Source organism: Mesocricetus auratus, unplaced genomic scaffold (genome assembly GCF_017639785.1).
Source record: "Mesocricetus auratus isolate SY011 unplaced genomic scaffold, BCM_Maur_2.0 Super-Scaffold_100042, whole genome shotgun sequence".
Taxonomy (NCBI): Eukaryota; Metazoa; Chordata; class Mammalia; order Rodentia; family Cricetidae; genus Mesocricetus; species Mesocricetus auratus.
The window spans coordinates 7,134,676-7,152,627 of record NW_024429219.1 but is presented as its reverse complement, the minus strand read 5'-3'; the positions used below and the strand labels follow the sequence as shown (position 1 = coordinate 7,152,627).

The 17,952-nt window shown below is 44.3% G+C and overlaps 1 protein-coding gene across 7 annotated transcripts in view; it reads right to left on the bottom strand.

Moving 5' to 3' along the window:
- Positions 1 to 547: 547 nt before the first annotated feature.
- Positions 548 to 17,952, bottom strand: part of Kif1b (kinesin family member 1B) — a 129,614-nt gene continuing 112,209 nt past the window's right edge. For all 7 annotated transcript variants that reach the window (XM_005079304.4, XM_013119984.3, XM_013119982.3 and 4 more), the window contains 11 exons: positions 14,853 to 14,967; positions 13,984 to 14,117; positions 13,047 to 13,108; positions 11,383 to 11,528; positions 11,026 to 11,265; positions 8,920 to 8,991; positions 7,920 to 8,041; positions 5,915 to 6,064; positions 5,399 to 5,591; positions 5,067 to 5,185; positions 548 to 4,741 (listed from right to left, as the gene is read on the bottom strand). In XM_005079304.4, the coding sequence (XP_005079361.1) occupies positions 4,699 to 4,741; positions 5,067 to 5,185; positions 5,399 to 5,591; positions 5,915 to 6,064; positions 7,920 to 8,041; positions 8,920 to 8,991; positions 11,026 to 11,265; positions 11,383 to 11,528; positions 13,047 to 13,108; positions 13,984 to 14,117; positions 14,853 to 14,967 (1,396 nt within the window). In that variant the 3' untranslated portion in view covers positions 548 to 4,698. The remainder of the gene's footprint in view (positions 4,742 to 5,066; positions 5,186 to 5,398; positions 5,592 to 5,914; positions 6,065 to 7,919; positions 8,042 to 8,919; positions 8,992 to 11,025; positions 11,266 to 11,382; positions 11,529 to 13,046; positions 13,109 to 13,983; positions 14,118 to 14,852; positions 14,968 to 17,952) is intronic.

The window sequence follows — 17,952 nt, the reverse complement described above, 5'->3', positions numbered from 1 at the left end:
TCTGGGAGAACAGTCAGCGCTCTTAACCGCTGAGCCATCTCTCCAGCCCGAATGCCCACATCTTTTAGACAAAATAGTTGCTCACACGTTTGGCAGAAAACTCTTTGAAACAATAGCACCATATATACTTCTCTAGTTATGTCACAAAGGAACCTGTAGGTCACACCATGGTTTTCATTTTAGACACATACCTTTAATACCAGCAACCAGGAGGCAGAAATAGGCAGATCTCTGTGAGTTTGAGGCCAGCCCGGTCTATATAGAGAGTTCCAGGAAAACCAAAGACGACACTGTGAGACCCTGTCTCAAAAAACCAAAATGAACTAATAAATAAAATAAGCCAGGTGATCATGGTGCACTCTGGAGGCAGATGCAGGTGGATCTCTGAGTTCAAGGCCAGCCTGGTCTACAGAGCGAGTTCCAGGACAGCCAGGACTACACTGAGAAACCCTGTTTTGAAAAACCAAATGAAATAATAAATAAAAAAGAAAGAATTATCAGTGTAAGAAGCCTTCCCAAAGGGCACAGGAGTAACAGGAGTCATTGATGCACTGGCTGTACTTTATTATTTTTACCTCGTTCACTAGCAGCTCTGTGATGCAAGGCTACCATACACAGTTAGATAATGTCTGCATTACACATCTAAGGCTATACAGCAAAAGAATCAACATTAGTACAAATACAAGAACTGTATTTACATTTTGTATACTCAAGCTCCAAACATCAGATATTTACAAAATAAAACATGAAAATGAAATCCAAAATTAATAATGTACATTGTTGCTTGTGCTCAACTCCTTCACTGGGGAGAGATCAGTTTGCAAAGTCTTGGTTCAAAAAGGCCACTTATGCTTCATGGGTTCTGTCACAGCATGGGGATGGTGACGAGAGACTTGACTCTCAACAGATAAGTACTTTAGAGCCACAAAGTCTAAGACAATGTGTAACCATGAGAAGGCTGGTGGATTCCTTAGGAGAGCTGATGCCAGAATACACAGCATGGGAAAAATGACAATTAAAGACACGACAAGCAACGTGTAACATCCAGGCTTTGGCAGGAGACCAACCTGGGCCTGGACTCTGTCTGAGCAGCTGTCTACCGGGAGGGTTTGTCTCTGATCTGCAGTACCGGGGACTGAATCGAGGGCATCACACAGAACTGCCAAGTGCTCTATCACTAAGCTATGCCCCTAACCTCTGCCTGTGAGCTTTTAACACCAGCTCTGTATCAACTCGTCACTTCTGTACGTTAGTTGGGGCTTTCTTAGGATTTTATAGAGCTCAAGTACCTACTTCATAAATGGCCTTTTGAACAGTAACAGCAATCATCTCTCAGCTGATGATCTGACCTCCTCCACAGTCATGGTCGTAACCGCTCTTGGCGGATACTGGTTATGGTGGATGGCTGCAGCGCACAGCACCAGAGTTTTATTCAAATGCATTCAGCGGACCTTCTAAGAGCAGCAACAGAGTTATCTTTTTTTCTCATAGAGCAAGTCGAAGATTACAGTTTCAAAAAAGAACCCAAATGAAAAGTGAAGAACCCATGCCAAACCAACACCCAGCCCCGGTATTGTTCAGGAGAGCCAGAGCACAGCCTCCAAGAGGGAGTGCCAGAGTCCCAACAGGCACCACCAGGGTAGATCATCTCATCAGTCCAATGTGCAATTCATTACAGCTGTATAAATATACAAACACCTTACAATATCAAGTTTCCCTGTAAACTAGACAAGCAGCAGCAGTTAATGAAGTCTATGCTTTCAAATACATGCCAGACATCATCAGTCCCTAGACCCCAAAGACCTTTCCTGATCATCCTTCACTACTTCATCTAAACAAGATGAAAAAACAAACTTGAAAAAGTATTAGATATATTATAGATCAATGTAGCTGGAGGGGAAACTAATGGTTTCTTAGTTGATAAACCTTCTTCCGCCCTTGCCTCATCAAGCTTCTCATTTAGGGCTGGAGTTCAGGGGCCTGCTCAGAAGCAGCGGGCCTGTGCTCCTGCCTGACCTTGTGCAGGGACTGCCTGGTCCCACACAGTCTGGGCCTGAGAGCTGACTGACTCCCAGGTAGTGTCCCAGAAGCAGGCAAGGCCTGAGCACTGGCCAGGGGGTAGTTATGAAGCTATATTTGCTTGGGAGAAAGGAGGGGGCAGAAGTAAAGGAAGAGGGAGGATAATTACTTTTAGCTAGCACTCACTTTCTGTAATTTGTATATTTTCACTCAAGGTTTTTTTGTTTAAAGGAGTGCTTTGAAAATTAAAAAAAATTAAAAGGTAGTTTTCTTAAGGGCTAGTCATCTTAACTTTCTTACTACCATGGAAACCACAAAAATCTCACCAACTGGTCTTTCCATAAACCCTTCAGAGCTTCAAGGCAGAGGTGACCCAGTCTGCAAATGGGACATCAGCCCCAAACTGCTCAGATTCCAGTCTGAGCATGGGCTACAGCAAGAGGGGGCGCCAGCAGTGGCAGACAGAAACACACATGCCCAAGTTCCAACCCCACGTTTCCTGGCCTCCTGATAGGCCGCCTTATCTGGGCATTTGTGAAGAGTGGTCCAGTCCATCCTAACGCTTGATATTTGCAAAGCAAAGACTCTCTACACCAGTGTTGTGTGAATGAAAAGAAACACAAGTCACTGCAGGGTTAGTGCACCGCACAGTTTCACTCTCCCTCAGGGTTCGCACCTCACATCACAGACACGGATCCTTCCATCTCACTTCATAACAGCAGCAACATCAGTGATTCAGTTTGAAAGTGACCTTTCATCTTCATTTCCCTGAAATTAGATTTAGTTCTGGCCCAGGAAGCTGTCTCCAAGCACAGACAGAGCCTGCTGGATTTGAGTATACACCAGAGGGGCATGTTGTATCCATTAGACAACAGAGACTTCTAACTACATTAAAAATCTCATACATATGCTTAGAAAACAAGTAACATTACAGTTAGTGACCTATGCTTGAAGGAGAGAAAGAAAGTTTTAAAAACCCAAAGTATTTGTTGCTCATTTTTTAGATAAAAACAGTCTGATTCTGACCTTCCTTTCCTTTATGGTCCACTTCTCCTTTTCTTTGCAAAACAACAGTAACAAAAGGAGCCGAGAGTCCTTTTCTTCAGATAAGCCCCTCTGAGAGGTCAGAAACAAGGGCTTCATGCCCATATGCCTCCCTGGTAGCTGCTCTGCAGTGGTGAGTGAACCAAACAGAGACATTCATCCTACCACTGCCCTCGGGTGGAGGCCCTCCCAGAGTGGGGTGAACAGACGCCTTCCTGGGTAAACAGGCTGGCAAGCAAGACCTGTACACGGCAACATGAACGAGCCCCAGTCACTGGCAAAGCAACCCCAGAAGCCAAGCCAGAGCTTTCTGTGCCCTGCTCAGTCCCCTAACGCTTACGGGCAGGGGAAAGAAGAGACTATTTTCTGATGGTCTCTTGAACCCTGGCCTGGTGTGTGAGAAGTCACAGAAACCAAGGGACAGGACGCTCTTCTGATTTCTAAGGGGGCATTTCCAAATCACATGGGGGACAAGTCAGGATCCAACAGCAAACCACCAGACAGCTGGGGATACTCCTTCTCATTCCTAAGTGTCTTCTGATTTGTTTGGAATGGTGGCATCCAGAAAACACACCCTGCCATGTTTGTTTATAAGGGACAAGCATTATTGGGAATGGCCGCTGGATCCCGATGGTGACTTCATTCCCAACGAGGAGCAGAAAGTCTGCAGGTTCTGCTGTGAGCAACCATAGCCATCATCTAAGGATCACTCTCATGACCCACTTGTCCAACCTACTGCAGCAGCCTGGCCGTAAAGGGCAATGGTAGCTGTTGCTCAGGCCTATCACAAAGACCCTCTGTCTCTTCTGCTCTATAAATCCATGCTCGAAGCCCTGATTTGGACAGAGAACAAAATCCCATTTCTGAGCTTTCCACAGCTTTCCCTGAATGGAAATGCAGGGATTTAGTCACACACACACACACACACACACACACACACACACACACACACACACACACACACACACACACACACACACACAAAGAGAGAGAGAGAGAGAGAGAGAGAGAGAGAGAGAGAGAGAGAGAGAGAGAGAGAGAGAGAGAGAGAGAGAGAGAGAGAGAATGAGGGAAAGCAAGTGTTTTGTTTTTTTTTCTCAAGGGCTCACTTGCCAAATGTCTCCTCCCATAGTCTCTAAGCCACCCAGGGAAAAGCAGTAGTATCATAAATAGAATAAGAGAAACAGACAGACAGACAGAAAGACAGACAGACAGACAGACAAAGACAGACAGACAGAGAGAAGTTACCCAGAAAACCAGAGCTATACAGAGACAACAGACAGACAGGGATTAGGAAGGGGATCTACCATTCAAAATGAAGCTGAAGTACACTGGAAAATAATTTGGAGATTTGTTGGATCCCCTCAGGGTTTGTATGCAAGGGTGAGTGTATATAAATATGTGTAGTGTTTTTTCCCCTTTTGTTAGGCCACATGCTACAAGTCTTAGCACAAGAAAAAGAAGAGTACAGAACCATGGAGATAAGGACCAGGAGAGCTAGAGAAGTGCTGGATGAAAGAGAAAAGTAGTTAAGCCACAGGATTACATACAATAATAACCGTTAAGAATCACAGAGAGAATGAGAGGTAACACTTTCTTTATCAGTCGAAGGCGAGCAAGGCTCAGCAGAGATGCTTAGTATTTCGGCTGGCTCGGGCATCTGCGAGAGAGTTTTGACCTGAGGGAGATGGGAGGCAGGGTTAGAAAAATGATCTGGTCTTCTCACAGGTGATGCTGCAGATGCAGCTTTCTATGCTCGTAAACAAATGGCTAGACTGTGGTCTTCCCTACTTTGGGATCTCTGTGAGACAAGCCCCTCAGAAACAGAGCTGAACTGTGGGAGTCCATTAAAGCATGCACAATGGCTTCCTAGAGCCAGGTGTGGTACTGTAACCCTAACCTGTCACTTGGGAAGAGGTGGAGAACCTGGAATCTAGTGTGGGCTATACAGTAGAACCGTCTCAACAAGACAAAGTGAAACCAAAGAACAGCCCCTTCTTTACCTTATTGTGCCAGCCAGAAGAGGGTTAAAGGCATATAACCAGTCACTCAGGTCCTTGTCGTTGAGAGCTTGCAAGAGGACCCCGCGGTGCTTTGTGCACACAGCAAAGGTGTTAGGTGTCTGGAGATGAACAGGAAGTAAATGAGAAAGTTATTGTAGAGGATGAAAAATGGGAACCATCATGCCATATTCACAGGGCGCATAGCACTTCAGACAGAAAGAAAGTTCAGGCAATCCAGACATAAAGTTGGGCCCATGTCACAGACCAGAGCGCCAAAGCTGTAAAGGGAAGGACACAGGTAGCAACAACAATCAGAGACAGGACAGACTGACCTTCACCATGGCCTGCTGGTCCTCACTGTACTCCACCTGTGCTGTAGACAGGTTAATGATGCCACGCTCCACTGGGTCTTTGTCACTGTTATAGATGAAGACATAAGGGCGGCGAACCACAACGAAATGTTTAGCCCAGTTGCTGGAAAGTGGCTCCTTGAAATGCAGGTATCCCTTCTTAGATACCACTGACCTAAGGGAGTGTAAAAGAAATAAGTTTCTCAAAAGCAAATGAGAGTAAGCTGAGAACCATCAACATAGCTTCCACTAGGCAAGCCCTCAGATGCAGCAGGACATGCAAATGGTCCACTTGGCCTATATGCTCACTGGTCAGCGCGACACAGAAAAAGAGCAAATGCCACAGCATATATGGAGTGCCAGGCTCCGACACCTGGTGCACACAGCAGGGCGAGTTGGTGTACTGTAGGCTGGGACAGACCTGCACACAAGCACCAGACAACCCACTCCGGCTGCCTGTCTCTCTTCTTTGGCAAGGCTGCTTGTCACAGTACTCACCCTGCTCTAACTTCTTCAATGTCTGGAACGAGATTGAGAAATTCATTTTTTCCTGCTCGGGCCAAATAGGGTGTCTCCACAGTTGGGATGATCTGAAACTGTTCAAACTCTTGGCAGGGACTAGAGGCACGAGAGTTGGCTTCTGGGGTCCTTACAGGGGAAGAAAAGGGTAAGAAGCACTTCAGGAAGGTCAAAGCAGGTGGACACCACTCTACCAGGACACAGTGCCTCTGCCCAGGTACCAGGACAAACATCAGCTTCAGAGTTTAGCTAAGACAAGCTGGTGTCACAAAGGTAATTCTCAATTCAACTTTATGCTTTCTTTGCAAAAGGACACTGGGGACCACTGAGTCACAGCCTCTCCTGCTATTCTATGAAAACAAGCATCTGAGTATAAACTCTACTCCCTTGTAATTATCTTATCAGTCTCATGGTCAGACCTGAGGCAGCAGTTCTCAAAGTATGGCACTTGACTGACAGCAGCAGCATTCTCTGGGACTGGTAGACTTCACAATCAGAATCTCAAGGGAGATGCTTGGCCATTGTACTCTAGCAAGTTTCTAGGGGATTTTAGTAAGTCTGCCATCTTAGGGGATAGTAAAGAAGGCAAACAATGAGAAGCATCTAGCTTCCTAAGACCATAGGAGCAAGGTGGTGAACTGGACCATTCTTTAGGTCTCTGTTGTGGTTGTGTTAGGGACCTCCTAGAACAGCTTAATTTGATGATACTGTATCTTTCTGATTCTAAAAATCCTTTTTGTTATTTCATGTGTTTGTGTGTGTGTGTGTGTGTGTGTGTGTGTGTGTGTGTGTGTGTGTGTGAGCTCATGCATGCAGAGGCCACAGGTCAACACTGGATGCCTTCCTCTATCATTCTCCACTTAACTTTTAAAAGTTTAATCTTTTATATAGTGTCCATTTATTCTTTGAGAGTTTTACACCTGCATACAATGTATTTTGATCATCTCTACCTCTCCACTTCCCTCAACTCCCTCTGACTCACTAGCAGATGCCCTTCCAATTGCATGTTAATAATGAACTGAGTTCGTCAGTGCTAACTGTACTCACATAGGTGTGCGCCATCGACTAGTGGCCACACACCAAAGAAAAATGACTTTCCCAGCGGCCGTGAGTTGCCAATGGCTCCTCAGCTAGGAAAGAGCCTTGTGAGCCCTACCCCTACCCATGGTGGGACTGTGCCTGGCTTCATCTTGTGCAGATCTTAGGCAGGCAACCTCAGCTGCTGCTGAGTTCATGAGTTGCGATGGCCATGTGATATCCAGAAGACAGCATTTCACAGTACTCCTCCCCATCTCCCAGCTCTTAATTCCCTCTGCTCCCTCTTCTGTGATGTTCCCTGAGCCTCAGAGATGGTATTTTTGAGACAGGATCTCTCACTGAATCTGGAGCTCAACAACTTTAGCTACACTAATTGGCCAGCAAGGCCCAGGACCCACCTGTCTCTGCCTCCTCAGCACCAGGATTATAGGCATGTCCCACTGAAAACACTTTTTACATGGGTGCTGGGGATCTAAACTTGGGTGCTCATGCTTGTACGGCAAGAACGTTACCATATGAGCCATCTCCCCAGTCCTCTGTGTTTTATCACTTATTGAACTGGGATGCAGCTCACATTTAGTTGGTGTGCTTAATTGGCTTTTCCTTTCTTAGAGGCACATATAACAATTTCATACAGTTAATAACACTCTAAATTTATTTATTATTTATTGCTTTGTTTCTCAAGACAGGGTTTCTTTATGTGGCCCTAGTCATCCTGTAACCAGGCTGGCCTCAAATTTAGAGATCTGCCTGCCTCTGTCACCTGAGTGCTGGAATTAAAAGCATACGCCTCTACTACCTGGCCTTAAATTTAGTAAGATTTAATGAAAAAGCGCCCAGACATTTCTGAATGGTCTGTAATAGGATAGTGATGCTTTACTGAGAACCAGAACAACAGGAAAGCTGGCATTTTCTTTTCCTGTGTCTGTGAAAGCTGACTACTCACTTCTGATCCATTGAGTTGCTCCTTGAGTCCACCAGGGAGGGGCACGTGGAGGAGGGAGTGAGGGTAGAGCTGCTGAAACTGGACACAGAGGGATCCCTTCCAATTGGAGAGACATCAGACAACTAGAAATAAGCACATCACCAATGGCATTCAGCAGCAAAACAACAGAGCTCAACAATGTTAGCTACGTGGGTGCTGGGGATCTAAACTTGGGTTCTCATGCTTTTATGGCAAGAACTTTAGTTCTACCTCTGCTGTAGATGGCACCAGAAGTTGTCCAAAACAACCAGTGCCTCATTTTTATTAAGCTAATTCAAAACTCATTAAAGACGACAAACCTCAGCTGGGCGTTGGTGGCGCACGCCTTTCATCTCAGCACTCGGAAGGCAGAGACAGGAGGATCTCTGAGTTTGAGGCCAGCCTGGTCTACAGAGCAAGTTCCAGGACAGGCTCCAAAGCTACACAGAGGAATCCTGTCCACAAAAATGAAAGGTAGACAGGGCTAGGAGACAAGGAGAATTCTGGGAAAGGTAGGCAGAGAGAGACCACAAGGGGACACCATGTAGAGACTGGGAAGATAGGACATTCCAGGCATTCTCTGGTAAGATAAGGCCACATAGAAATACATAGATTAGTAGTTATGGGTTAATAGTTAAGACAGAGCTAGCTAAAAAGAAGCCCTAGCCATCGGCCTACAATTTACTAGTTAATATAAGTCTTTGTGTGCTTATTTGAGGCTGAAGCAGCGATGGGACCTGGCAGGACAAGAAACTCCAGCAACACTGTGTGACAGCGACCCTAAGCATCGTAGAGGGAGACTGCCATCTTTAGAAGTACAAAATCAGAAGATACACCAGAGAATAATGTTGTATACTTTCGAACACAATCTATACCCACCACAGGCCCTAAAAGCACAAAAGCTGTGATAGAAATCTGGACAGCTGGGAAGGAAACAGTCATCACCACCATGGTGAAGAGACAACAGCCTTAGTATGCTCACCTTACAGTCACTGATGCTGCCATGCACCTGGTTGAATTCTCGGTTGAAAGTATGGGTGAGAAGCTGCAGGCACTGAAAAGAGAAAGACAGAGGGTGAATTGGTTAAGGTTGAACAGAAAACTCCAATGGCTAAATGAACCCCTATATACAAGGAGAACATGTCCTACACCTATGCTGGAGCTCAGATGTCCCTCAGAATAACTAAGACTATGCTGAGGAAAGCCAGCACATATCTAAGTAAGGTCATAAAAAACACGAATGGTTTAAACAACACACACATACTATATATATATATATATATATATATATATATATATATATGTATATATATTTTCCCCCCATACAGGTATTCTTTGTGTAATCACCCTGGCTGCCCTGGAACCAGCTCTGTACACCTGGCTGGCCTTGAAATCACAGAGATTCACCTGTCTCTGCCTCATGAATGTTAGGATTAAAGGTGTGCGCCACCACCAGGATAAACAACCATTCTTAATACAACCAAAGCAAATTCCTATAAACATAATAGCTTAGAAGTGCTTAGGGCTCAAGTGTGCTGGGCCATGACAGCACTCAGGAAGTCGAGGCAGGTGGATCTCTGTGAATTGAATTCAAGATCAGACTGGTCTATATAGCAAGTTCTTAGACCAGCTAGGATTATATAATAGAGAGACCCAGCCAAAAAGAACGTGCTTAGGAATATGGTAGCAAGACCAGGCATGGCAATATATGTTTCTATATTGCCTCTAATTCTACCACTCAGCAGACAGAGCCTGGAGGGTTGCTGCAAGTTCAGGGCTAGCCTGATCTACATAACCAGTTCCAGGTCAGTCAAGGCAATACAGGAAGACTCTTGCTTCAGAAAACCCAAAAGAATTGACATCCCTTTATTTCTCAATTCAATAAAAGACATGGACACAGGTTGGGAATATAGCTTACTGGGTAGTGTTTATCTAGCATATATGAGGATTTAAGTTCAATTCCCCACACTGGAAAAACAGAAACATAACACCTCTTGTTGAATACATTTTCCAAGAGCACTTGACTAGTAAAATAAGACAGACACCCCTGTCAGTTTTCTATTTCCTCTGTCACCAGTTCCTGAGCAACTACAAACCTAGGGGTAATCTTCAACAACCCTTTGCCTTCTCCCATGTAGACAGAAGTTTCTGTTCTGCTTGGTCCAACGGCCATTTAGTCCCAAATAAACACACAGAGGCTTATATTAATTATAAACTGTTAGGCTGAAGGCTCGAGTTTCTTATTGGCTATACCTCTCTTAATTATTAACCCATTTCTATTACTCTGTGGTCTTGGCTTATGGGTGATGCCCGGGGCACTTGCTTCCTTGGCAGCTACATGACGTCTTCCTGACTCTGCCTATTTCCTTTCTCTATCCCTGTTTGGATTTCCTGCCTGGCTAAATCCTGCCTGTCCACTGGCCAAAACAGCTTTATTCATCAAACAGTAAGAAACATGTATTCACAGCACTCAGAAGGACACTGCCATCACTTGCACCCACCAGAGCCCCTTCTTTACCCTCTTAGAAAGCTTCATCTTTCCTTCCCTTCCTGGATCCCTGTCACAAGGAACTAGCTCTGTCCTCTGCGCCTCACAAAGCTATCCTTTTTATTTTGCTAGAGAAAAATTTTATTGCTGTTGTTTAATTTAATTTTTTGTAGAACTTAAGGTCAAACTCAGGGCCCTGCACATGCTGGGTAAGTACTCTATCACTGAGTTATATACCGTTATTCCTAGTAAAGAATTTTAAAATCGTGTTCAAAAAGCACAGAAACAAATTGCATTTAAAATGTTTCCATCACTCCCAGGATCCACTGGGAGGTCTTGGATGCTCTTCACTGGACCCACTCCATTCCTGTCCCTCTACACGTGAATTCCCTAAGCCACTAGACACCTCCTCACACGTACTTCTAAGGTCGGTTCACAACACCACGTCTATGATATGCTTGTTACCCAGTCTTAAGCTTCAGGGCAAGAACTGGCCCTTATCGTTTCTACACGCAGTGTTAGTATCAGTGTCTTCAAAGAAAACTCTGGAAATGAAAGAACACAGGAGGAGCTCTAATCAAGAAGGAAGGGACTCCTCACCTTTGTAGCCAGTTCTTTCTCTCGGTCTACTAGGCTTTCAATGTCTGCTGAGTCATAGCCACTGCTCTCACTAGGTGTGATGGCGCTTTCAAAGGTGGTGGTTGAGATCTGAGAAGACATACTGGTAGAGGTACTGAGGGTCCCACTGCTGAGGCTGGGGGACAATGAGTCACTCAGAGACTTGGGTATGCTGTCACCAAGTCTATCCTGAAGCAGCAAGAAGTGGCGAGTTTTTTCCACCTGAGAATATGAACATCATTTAAACATGCAAATCATTGTGCTCTCATATCACAGTAAGCCAACAGGCTGAGGGGTCACGGAGAGAAGGCAGGGTAGGACTGGGTGAGCCCTGGCTACCTCATGTAGCAGCTCTAGCTTCTCCAGCTCCCACTGGTGCTCCAGGATGAGGCTGTCTCCACGTGGTCGCCAGCCTGCGAGGTTCTCTTCTCCCCGCACATATGCTACGGAGGTGTCCAAGACTTTTCTTCTCCGCCTCTGCATGCCTAACACAAGAGGAAACTTATCTTTTGTTTTTTATTCCCTCAGAGAAAAAATCCAATTCCAATTTAAGTCAAATAAATTGCTAACTCTTATACATTTTTACACGGCAAACTAAATTTGGCCTTAACATCAATGAGATTTTAATTTTAATTTTTCAAGATAGGGTTTCTCTGTTTAACAAGTCCTGGCTATCCTGGAACTCACTCTGAAGAACAGACTGGCCTTAAACTCACTGAGCTCGGCCTGTCTCTGCCTCCCAAGTGCTGGGATTAAAGGTGCCACCACTGCCCAGCTAAATCTATGAGACTTTATTAACAAAACTGATGTTGGGAATGGTGGCGCTGCCTTTCACTGTGGCACTGAAGGGAAGAACCAGTTAATCTCTGAGTTTGAGGCTAGCATGGTCTGCACACTGAGTTCCATGACAGTCATGACAGTGAGACCCTGTGTTAAAAAAGAGAAAGAAAACCAGGTGATGGTAGACAATGGCTTTAATCCCAGCTCTTGGGAGGTAGAAGCAGGCAAATCCCTGAGTTTGAGGCCAGCTTGGTCTACAGAGTGAGGATAAACCCATAGCATTTTTCCAAGAGAGAGAATGAGGATAAACCCATGGCATTCTTCCACAGCTATTCTCCGAACTGGTTTTTATTTGAGATGCTGGGCTCAGACCTAGGGCCCTGTGCATACTAAACAAATGCTCTGCTGCTATTAGCCTGTGTCTCAACCCTGACAACGAACCTCTGATGATGATGATGATGAACCTCTGATGACGTACCAGGTAAAGCTGATGCTACAAGCTCAATAATGCAAGGCTGGCAAATATTCTTCGTTAAGGCAGTATACTAAGCAGCTGTGAGGTTTTCTGAACAGCCAGGCATGGTGGCTCTGAGGTTTGCTGTAAGTTGTAGGCCAGAACAAAATCTGGTCTCAAGGAAAGCTTCCTAGGGCTGGAGAGATAACTTAGTGGTTAAGAGCACTGGCTGCTTTTACAGAGGTCGTGAGTTCAATTCCCAGCAACCACACAGTGGCTCACAACCATCTATAGTGAGTGAGATCTGGTACCCTCTTCTGGTGTGCAGGCATACATGCAGACAGAACATTGTATACATAAAAAACAAACCTTAAAAAAAGAAAAGCTTTCTAAGCCAAAGTTATTCTAATTCTCAACAAGTTTATATTTCACAGCCTAGCATATCTTGTTGGACATCTTTTTTTTTTTTTTTTTTTTTTACGAGACAGAGTTTTGGAGGCTGTCGGTTCAGCCCGGCCTTGAACTCACAGAGATCCACCTGCCTCTGCCTCCGGAGTGCTGGGATTAAAGGCGTGCGCCACCACTACCTGGCTGGACACCATTTTTATAATCACATTATGCATAATAAATCTTGTATTTATGTATCTAGCCCCCACCACAAAACTGGTTTATAAAATACACAGTTTCTAAAAGACTTCCCACCTTCTAACATGAATAAGACTCCACTTTAAGTAACACTTTTGAAGCATATGGTATAGTAAGAGCTTACCTGGACTACCAGTATCTGCCATTTTGCACAAGCTCAGTTCATAAATTCCAGTAACTCGGTTGCTATTTAAAAATAAAGTAGAACAACTGCTGAGTTTCTTGTAACACTGAAGTAAGGAAAAGCTAGATTTGCTTACTTAAGAAAGAGTGTGCCTCTCAAGGCACTACAATTCCACAATCAGATACACACACTTCTTTTTTCATTTTTACTGTGTGTGTGTGTGTGTGTGTGTGTGTGTGTGTGTGTGTGTGTGTGTGTGTGTGTAGGTTGAAGGACAGCTTGGGGAGTCATGTGGGTTCTGGGGCTCAAACTCAGGTTTCAGGCTTGATGGCAGGCCACTTTATCCATGAGCCATTTTTCTGGTCGTAGCTAAGACACTGTTTGTTTTTACCAGTAACTGTTTGTCTGTTTACTTGTATTCTCTTATGAGGAGCTTGTTTTCATTTTAATTCTTCGACCACTGTTACTTCAATAGGATGAATAGAATAGGATAAACTAGAAAATTTATAGTATAAATGAGAAAAGTAAAAACTTCTTGACACAAGAGAAGATAGGAAAATGTTTGACTAGATGGAATGATCAACAATTCTGGACACTGTGAACAGGAAGGAACATTCAACCTTTCATTGTATTACTGTAACTTAGTTTATTCATTAAAGCTGGGTGGTTGACATTCATGTATCCATGCCATATACTCTCAAATGCATTTGTATGCCTTAAATGTGTACAATAACCCACACTCCTTCCCTTCATCAATTCATGCATCCATTAACACTGTATGACAGCCTGACTGTGAGTCATCGCATCTCAGGTCTCAGTTGCCTGCATGGTCTAAAGATGACTGACTGGCAACAGCAGACGGGTATTCTAAGGGCTGTTGTTTCTTTCTGTTGGACTGGGCAAAGACTTGGAAAATAAACTTTTTCTAAAAACTTACGAGTCTGGTGACTTTGAGTAACCACTACCAAAGAGACTTCGCAGAGAACGTGGCGGTGAGATCTTGGCATCTCGGGAGTAGAAGACCATGCACACATCCTTGGTGATGACAGCCGGCTGGATACAATGATCCAACTGCAAACAGACAAGGTAAGGTGCTGACTGGATGCTGTACAGAAGGGTTGAAAGCTGGGCCCAGCTATGGGGACAGGCAGGCTTTTGCTTCACCAGTGATGTCAAAAGCCACTCAACAGATAGGAATGGAAGGCCAGGTGTATTCTTATGAACACACTTATTCTCCATCGATGAAAAATGCTATCATTTCATGCTGCTTAAAAATGAAGAAACTGAGACATGGAGAGAGCTTATCCAAGGACATCCGGGCAGTAAGTGACAGCACAAAGATTAGAACTCAGACTTGCATCAGGCATAGTGATGCATGCCTGTAATCCCAGGATCTGGGAAGTGGAAACAGGAGCACCAGGTCACCATCAGCTACACAGTAAGTTTGAGGCAAGCCTTGGACACATGAGACTCTGTCTCAAAAAATAAAATTAACAACAGAAGAACTCAGGTTTGTTCCAAAACTTAGAACTATTCATTTCTGTTATCGTCCAGGAAAGCCTGGTATAAAACTATCTTAACTGCTGATTCTGTTCCTGAACCTAAAGTAATTGAAACAGTATGCTACCTTTTATCTAAACAGAGCCCTGGAACAGAATCTAAAACAATCAGAACAGTTAGCAAAGTACAATCAAATAAACAATGTAAGGATATGGAGAGAAAAGAATAAAAATGAGTTGAATTTTTGCTGACGGCCCCCTGTCACTGCTCACTTCTCAGGGCCTGCTCAAGTTCTGGGTCCCTCACCTCCAGATAGGCGGATAAGGTCATGTAGATCTTTTCTCCATAAGGTGTCACTCGGTTCAGAAGGAGGGAGTTATGTAAGGAACTGTCCCATACAGCCTCAAAACGGTAGAAGGTCCTGAGGGCAGAAAGACAAAGGGTCAACCCAAAGTCGCTGATGCCACAGCAGCAGAGGGACTGCTAGTGTCAAAGTCGCTGATGCCACAGCAGCAGAGGGACTGTTAGTGTCAAAGTCGCTGATGCCACAGCAGCAGAGGGACTGCTAGTATCAGGGATCCTAAGGAACCCTTTGTCACCACTGCACTCCTGTTTATCACACTCTAACAACGAGGGGACCTTATCTCCTAGAGGAAGGGGCAGGTGCCCACCCATCATTTAGAGACACTTAGTTGTGCTCCCATCCCTGACTTTTGATAAAGTTTTTGCCTTACAGACATGAAGACAGGGACAGCACTGCCAGGGAAGGTGGCACATGGCTGAAGTCCCACACTCAGGCAGAGTCAGGACTGCTCAGTCTGAGACTAGCCTGGTCTAAATACCAAGGTCCAGGCTGGCCAGGGCACAGCACAAAGCTTGTTCTCAAACAAAGCAAGCCCTACCAATAACATAAACCATAAGAGCATTCAAAAGAATCAAGAAGAATGTGAACAGAGTCTGGAAGACAAAAAGCCAAGTGAGCTGTCCTGTCTGTTTTAATAAGATAAGAAGTAGGGACTCAGTAACTGTGTCAGCTCTCACATCCAGACTCCACAGGACAGTTCTGCTGACACTGAGAATACTCTGTGGGATGCTTAAAGGTAGAACAAGCAGAATTTAATTATGGAGAACGTTATTTCAATGAATGAATACAAAGTGATATACCAATAGGAGTAGTTTTACAAAACTAGAGGCAGCTGATTATCATCCATTCTTTCTAAACATACCTGAAAAATAACCTTATATTTAAGAAATAATCATAAGCTGAATTTAGCAGACATCCACCACCTCGTTTGTTGAAGTTCTTCAAGCATTAGTTCTTCTTACTAGCAAAAATGACACCAAGGTGACACTGGTGGGGCTACAGATGAGTTCCCAGCTCTGTACCATTTCCTTCTTGGAACTCTGACACTTCACAGGGGAGAGGCCTCTTGCAAGCCCACACCCTCACAACACCAATTGTCAGGCAGAACAGAGTTGACCTAGCTCACGCAGAAAGTGTTTACAGTGCCCTGTTCCCAGTTCTGCTTGCCTAGATTTCCAACGGCTGTCAACAGGCATATCCTCTGTCTAAGCACACCCCCATGTATCTTCCTCCAGAAAACACAAGCAGAGAACTTTCTGAAAGTGAATGCCCTCACCACCCCGAATCTTTCCAGTGCACAGGTGTGAGGTGTGACCACTCTCCTTTGTAGCTGTTCTTACTCAGTTCTTTTCTAGAATGTGACTGTTTCTCAATGTTGAGTTTTGGAGGCAATAAATAAATGTGGGTCAAGAAAATTCTCTGTACAGACTCAGAAGGCATTCAGAGCAACAATTAGTGAGATGGGCATCAAGTAACCCAAAGTGCAACAAAAATGCTCTTTTTTTATGGCTTACAGATTCAGCAGAAAACCTTTATGCACCCCAAATCCTGTTTAAAGTAAACATCCTTATTTGAATTTGGTTTAAGAGAAGCTCTAATAATGGGAGATGACACTCAGCAAAAGAACTCTACCATGCTGAGAGCTGCTCTTTTATTCTGTCCCTACTAGTCAGCTGTCTGGGATGGGACTACTTGTCAGCTTGCCAGGGCTGGGGACACACATGCTAAAGTAAACAGAGACTGCTATGATAGACATTTCTATCACAGTTACCTGCCCTCAATGCTTATTCATTCAGTCCCAAACCCTCACCGACCTCCACCGAGACCACTCCTGAGACTTCCCAGCTGATTCTTCCAATTGAGGCAATGTTTGTAACCATGTAGGAAAATCTTTTCACACTCCAAGTTAAGATTTCACTTAATCTAAAGCAAAAAATGTTACTAGTACAGGCCTGGCTAAGACAAAGGGGAATTTTGTTTCTACTTTAAAAAAAAATCTTTATTTTGAAATAGTGTCTCACTATTTAGAGCTGGATAGCTTGGAACTCTATACAGACCAGGTTAGCATCAAACTTACAGAGATTTGCCTGCCTCTGCCTCCTCAGTGCTGTGCTACCAAGTGTGGCAACACCAGCTTCTTACATTATGGTTACACTGCATGCTGTGTGTGTGTGTGTGTGTGTGTGTGTGAGAGAGAGAGAGAGAGAGAGAGACAGACAGACAGACAGACAGACAGACAGAGGAGAGTCTGGTGGGCTACTCTCCTGTCAATGATAGACCCTGTTGAATTCACTCGGAGACTCTCTATCACTGGTGATATCCAGACTAAGATCTGAACTCATTATATTTATACATCTGCCAGATAACAGTCTGGACCACCTTTTCATGTGCTGTTGGAACACAGTTTAGGGATAGAGTTGTGTGAGGAGAATTCTGAGTGTTTGTGAGAAAACACTCCAAGAAAGCAAGAGAAGATTCTTGTGACCTCAGTTTCTTCAAAACATAGAATTGTCCTTGGAATGTGTTTCTGTGCTCCTCCCAGGTGTATCAGGCATGAGTGAGTCATTTCAGATTAGTCACTACAGCTGGCCATTGTTATGTGTTCATGTGCCTCTATGGAAAATGTGGTTTTCCACGTGCAGCTTGTCCTTGTGACCACACACTCCTCATGCGACTCCTCAACGCTGAGTTTGAATGTCTGGTGCTCTGAATAAAGGTGGCGACTGCATGAGACTTTAGTCCACTCATTGTTAGGCTGCATTCTCCCCAGCTCCACCGCCTTCAGAGCAGCAAACAATGTATCATCATTTCCTTCAGTTTTCCTTCCTAAATCAAAGAAATAGGAAGACACTCCACTATCAGGAATTTTCCTATTCCAAAAGGACGTTTTTTTTCTCATTCTAATTTTTTTCTTTCCCCCAAAAGAAAACCATATTAAGACATACAGATAAAAAAAAGAAGAATTTTGAAAAGAAAAGCATATTGAGACACAGATAAAAAAAGAAGAGTTTTTTTTTTCCGAGACAGGGTTTCTAAAAAGAA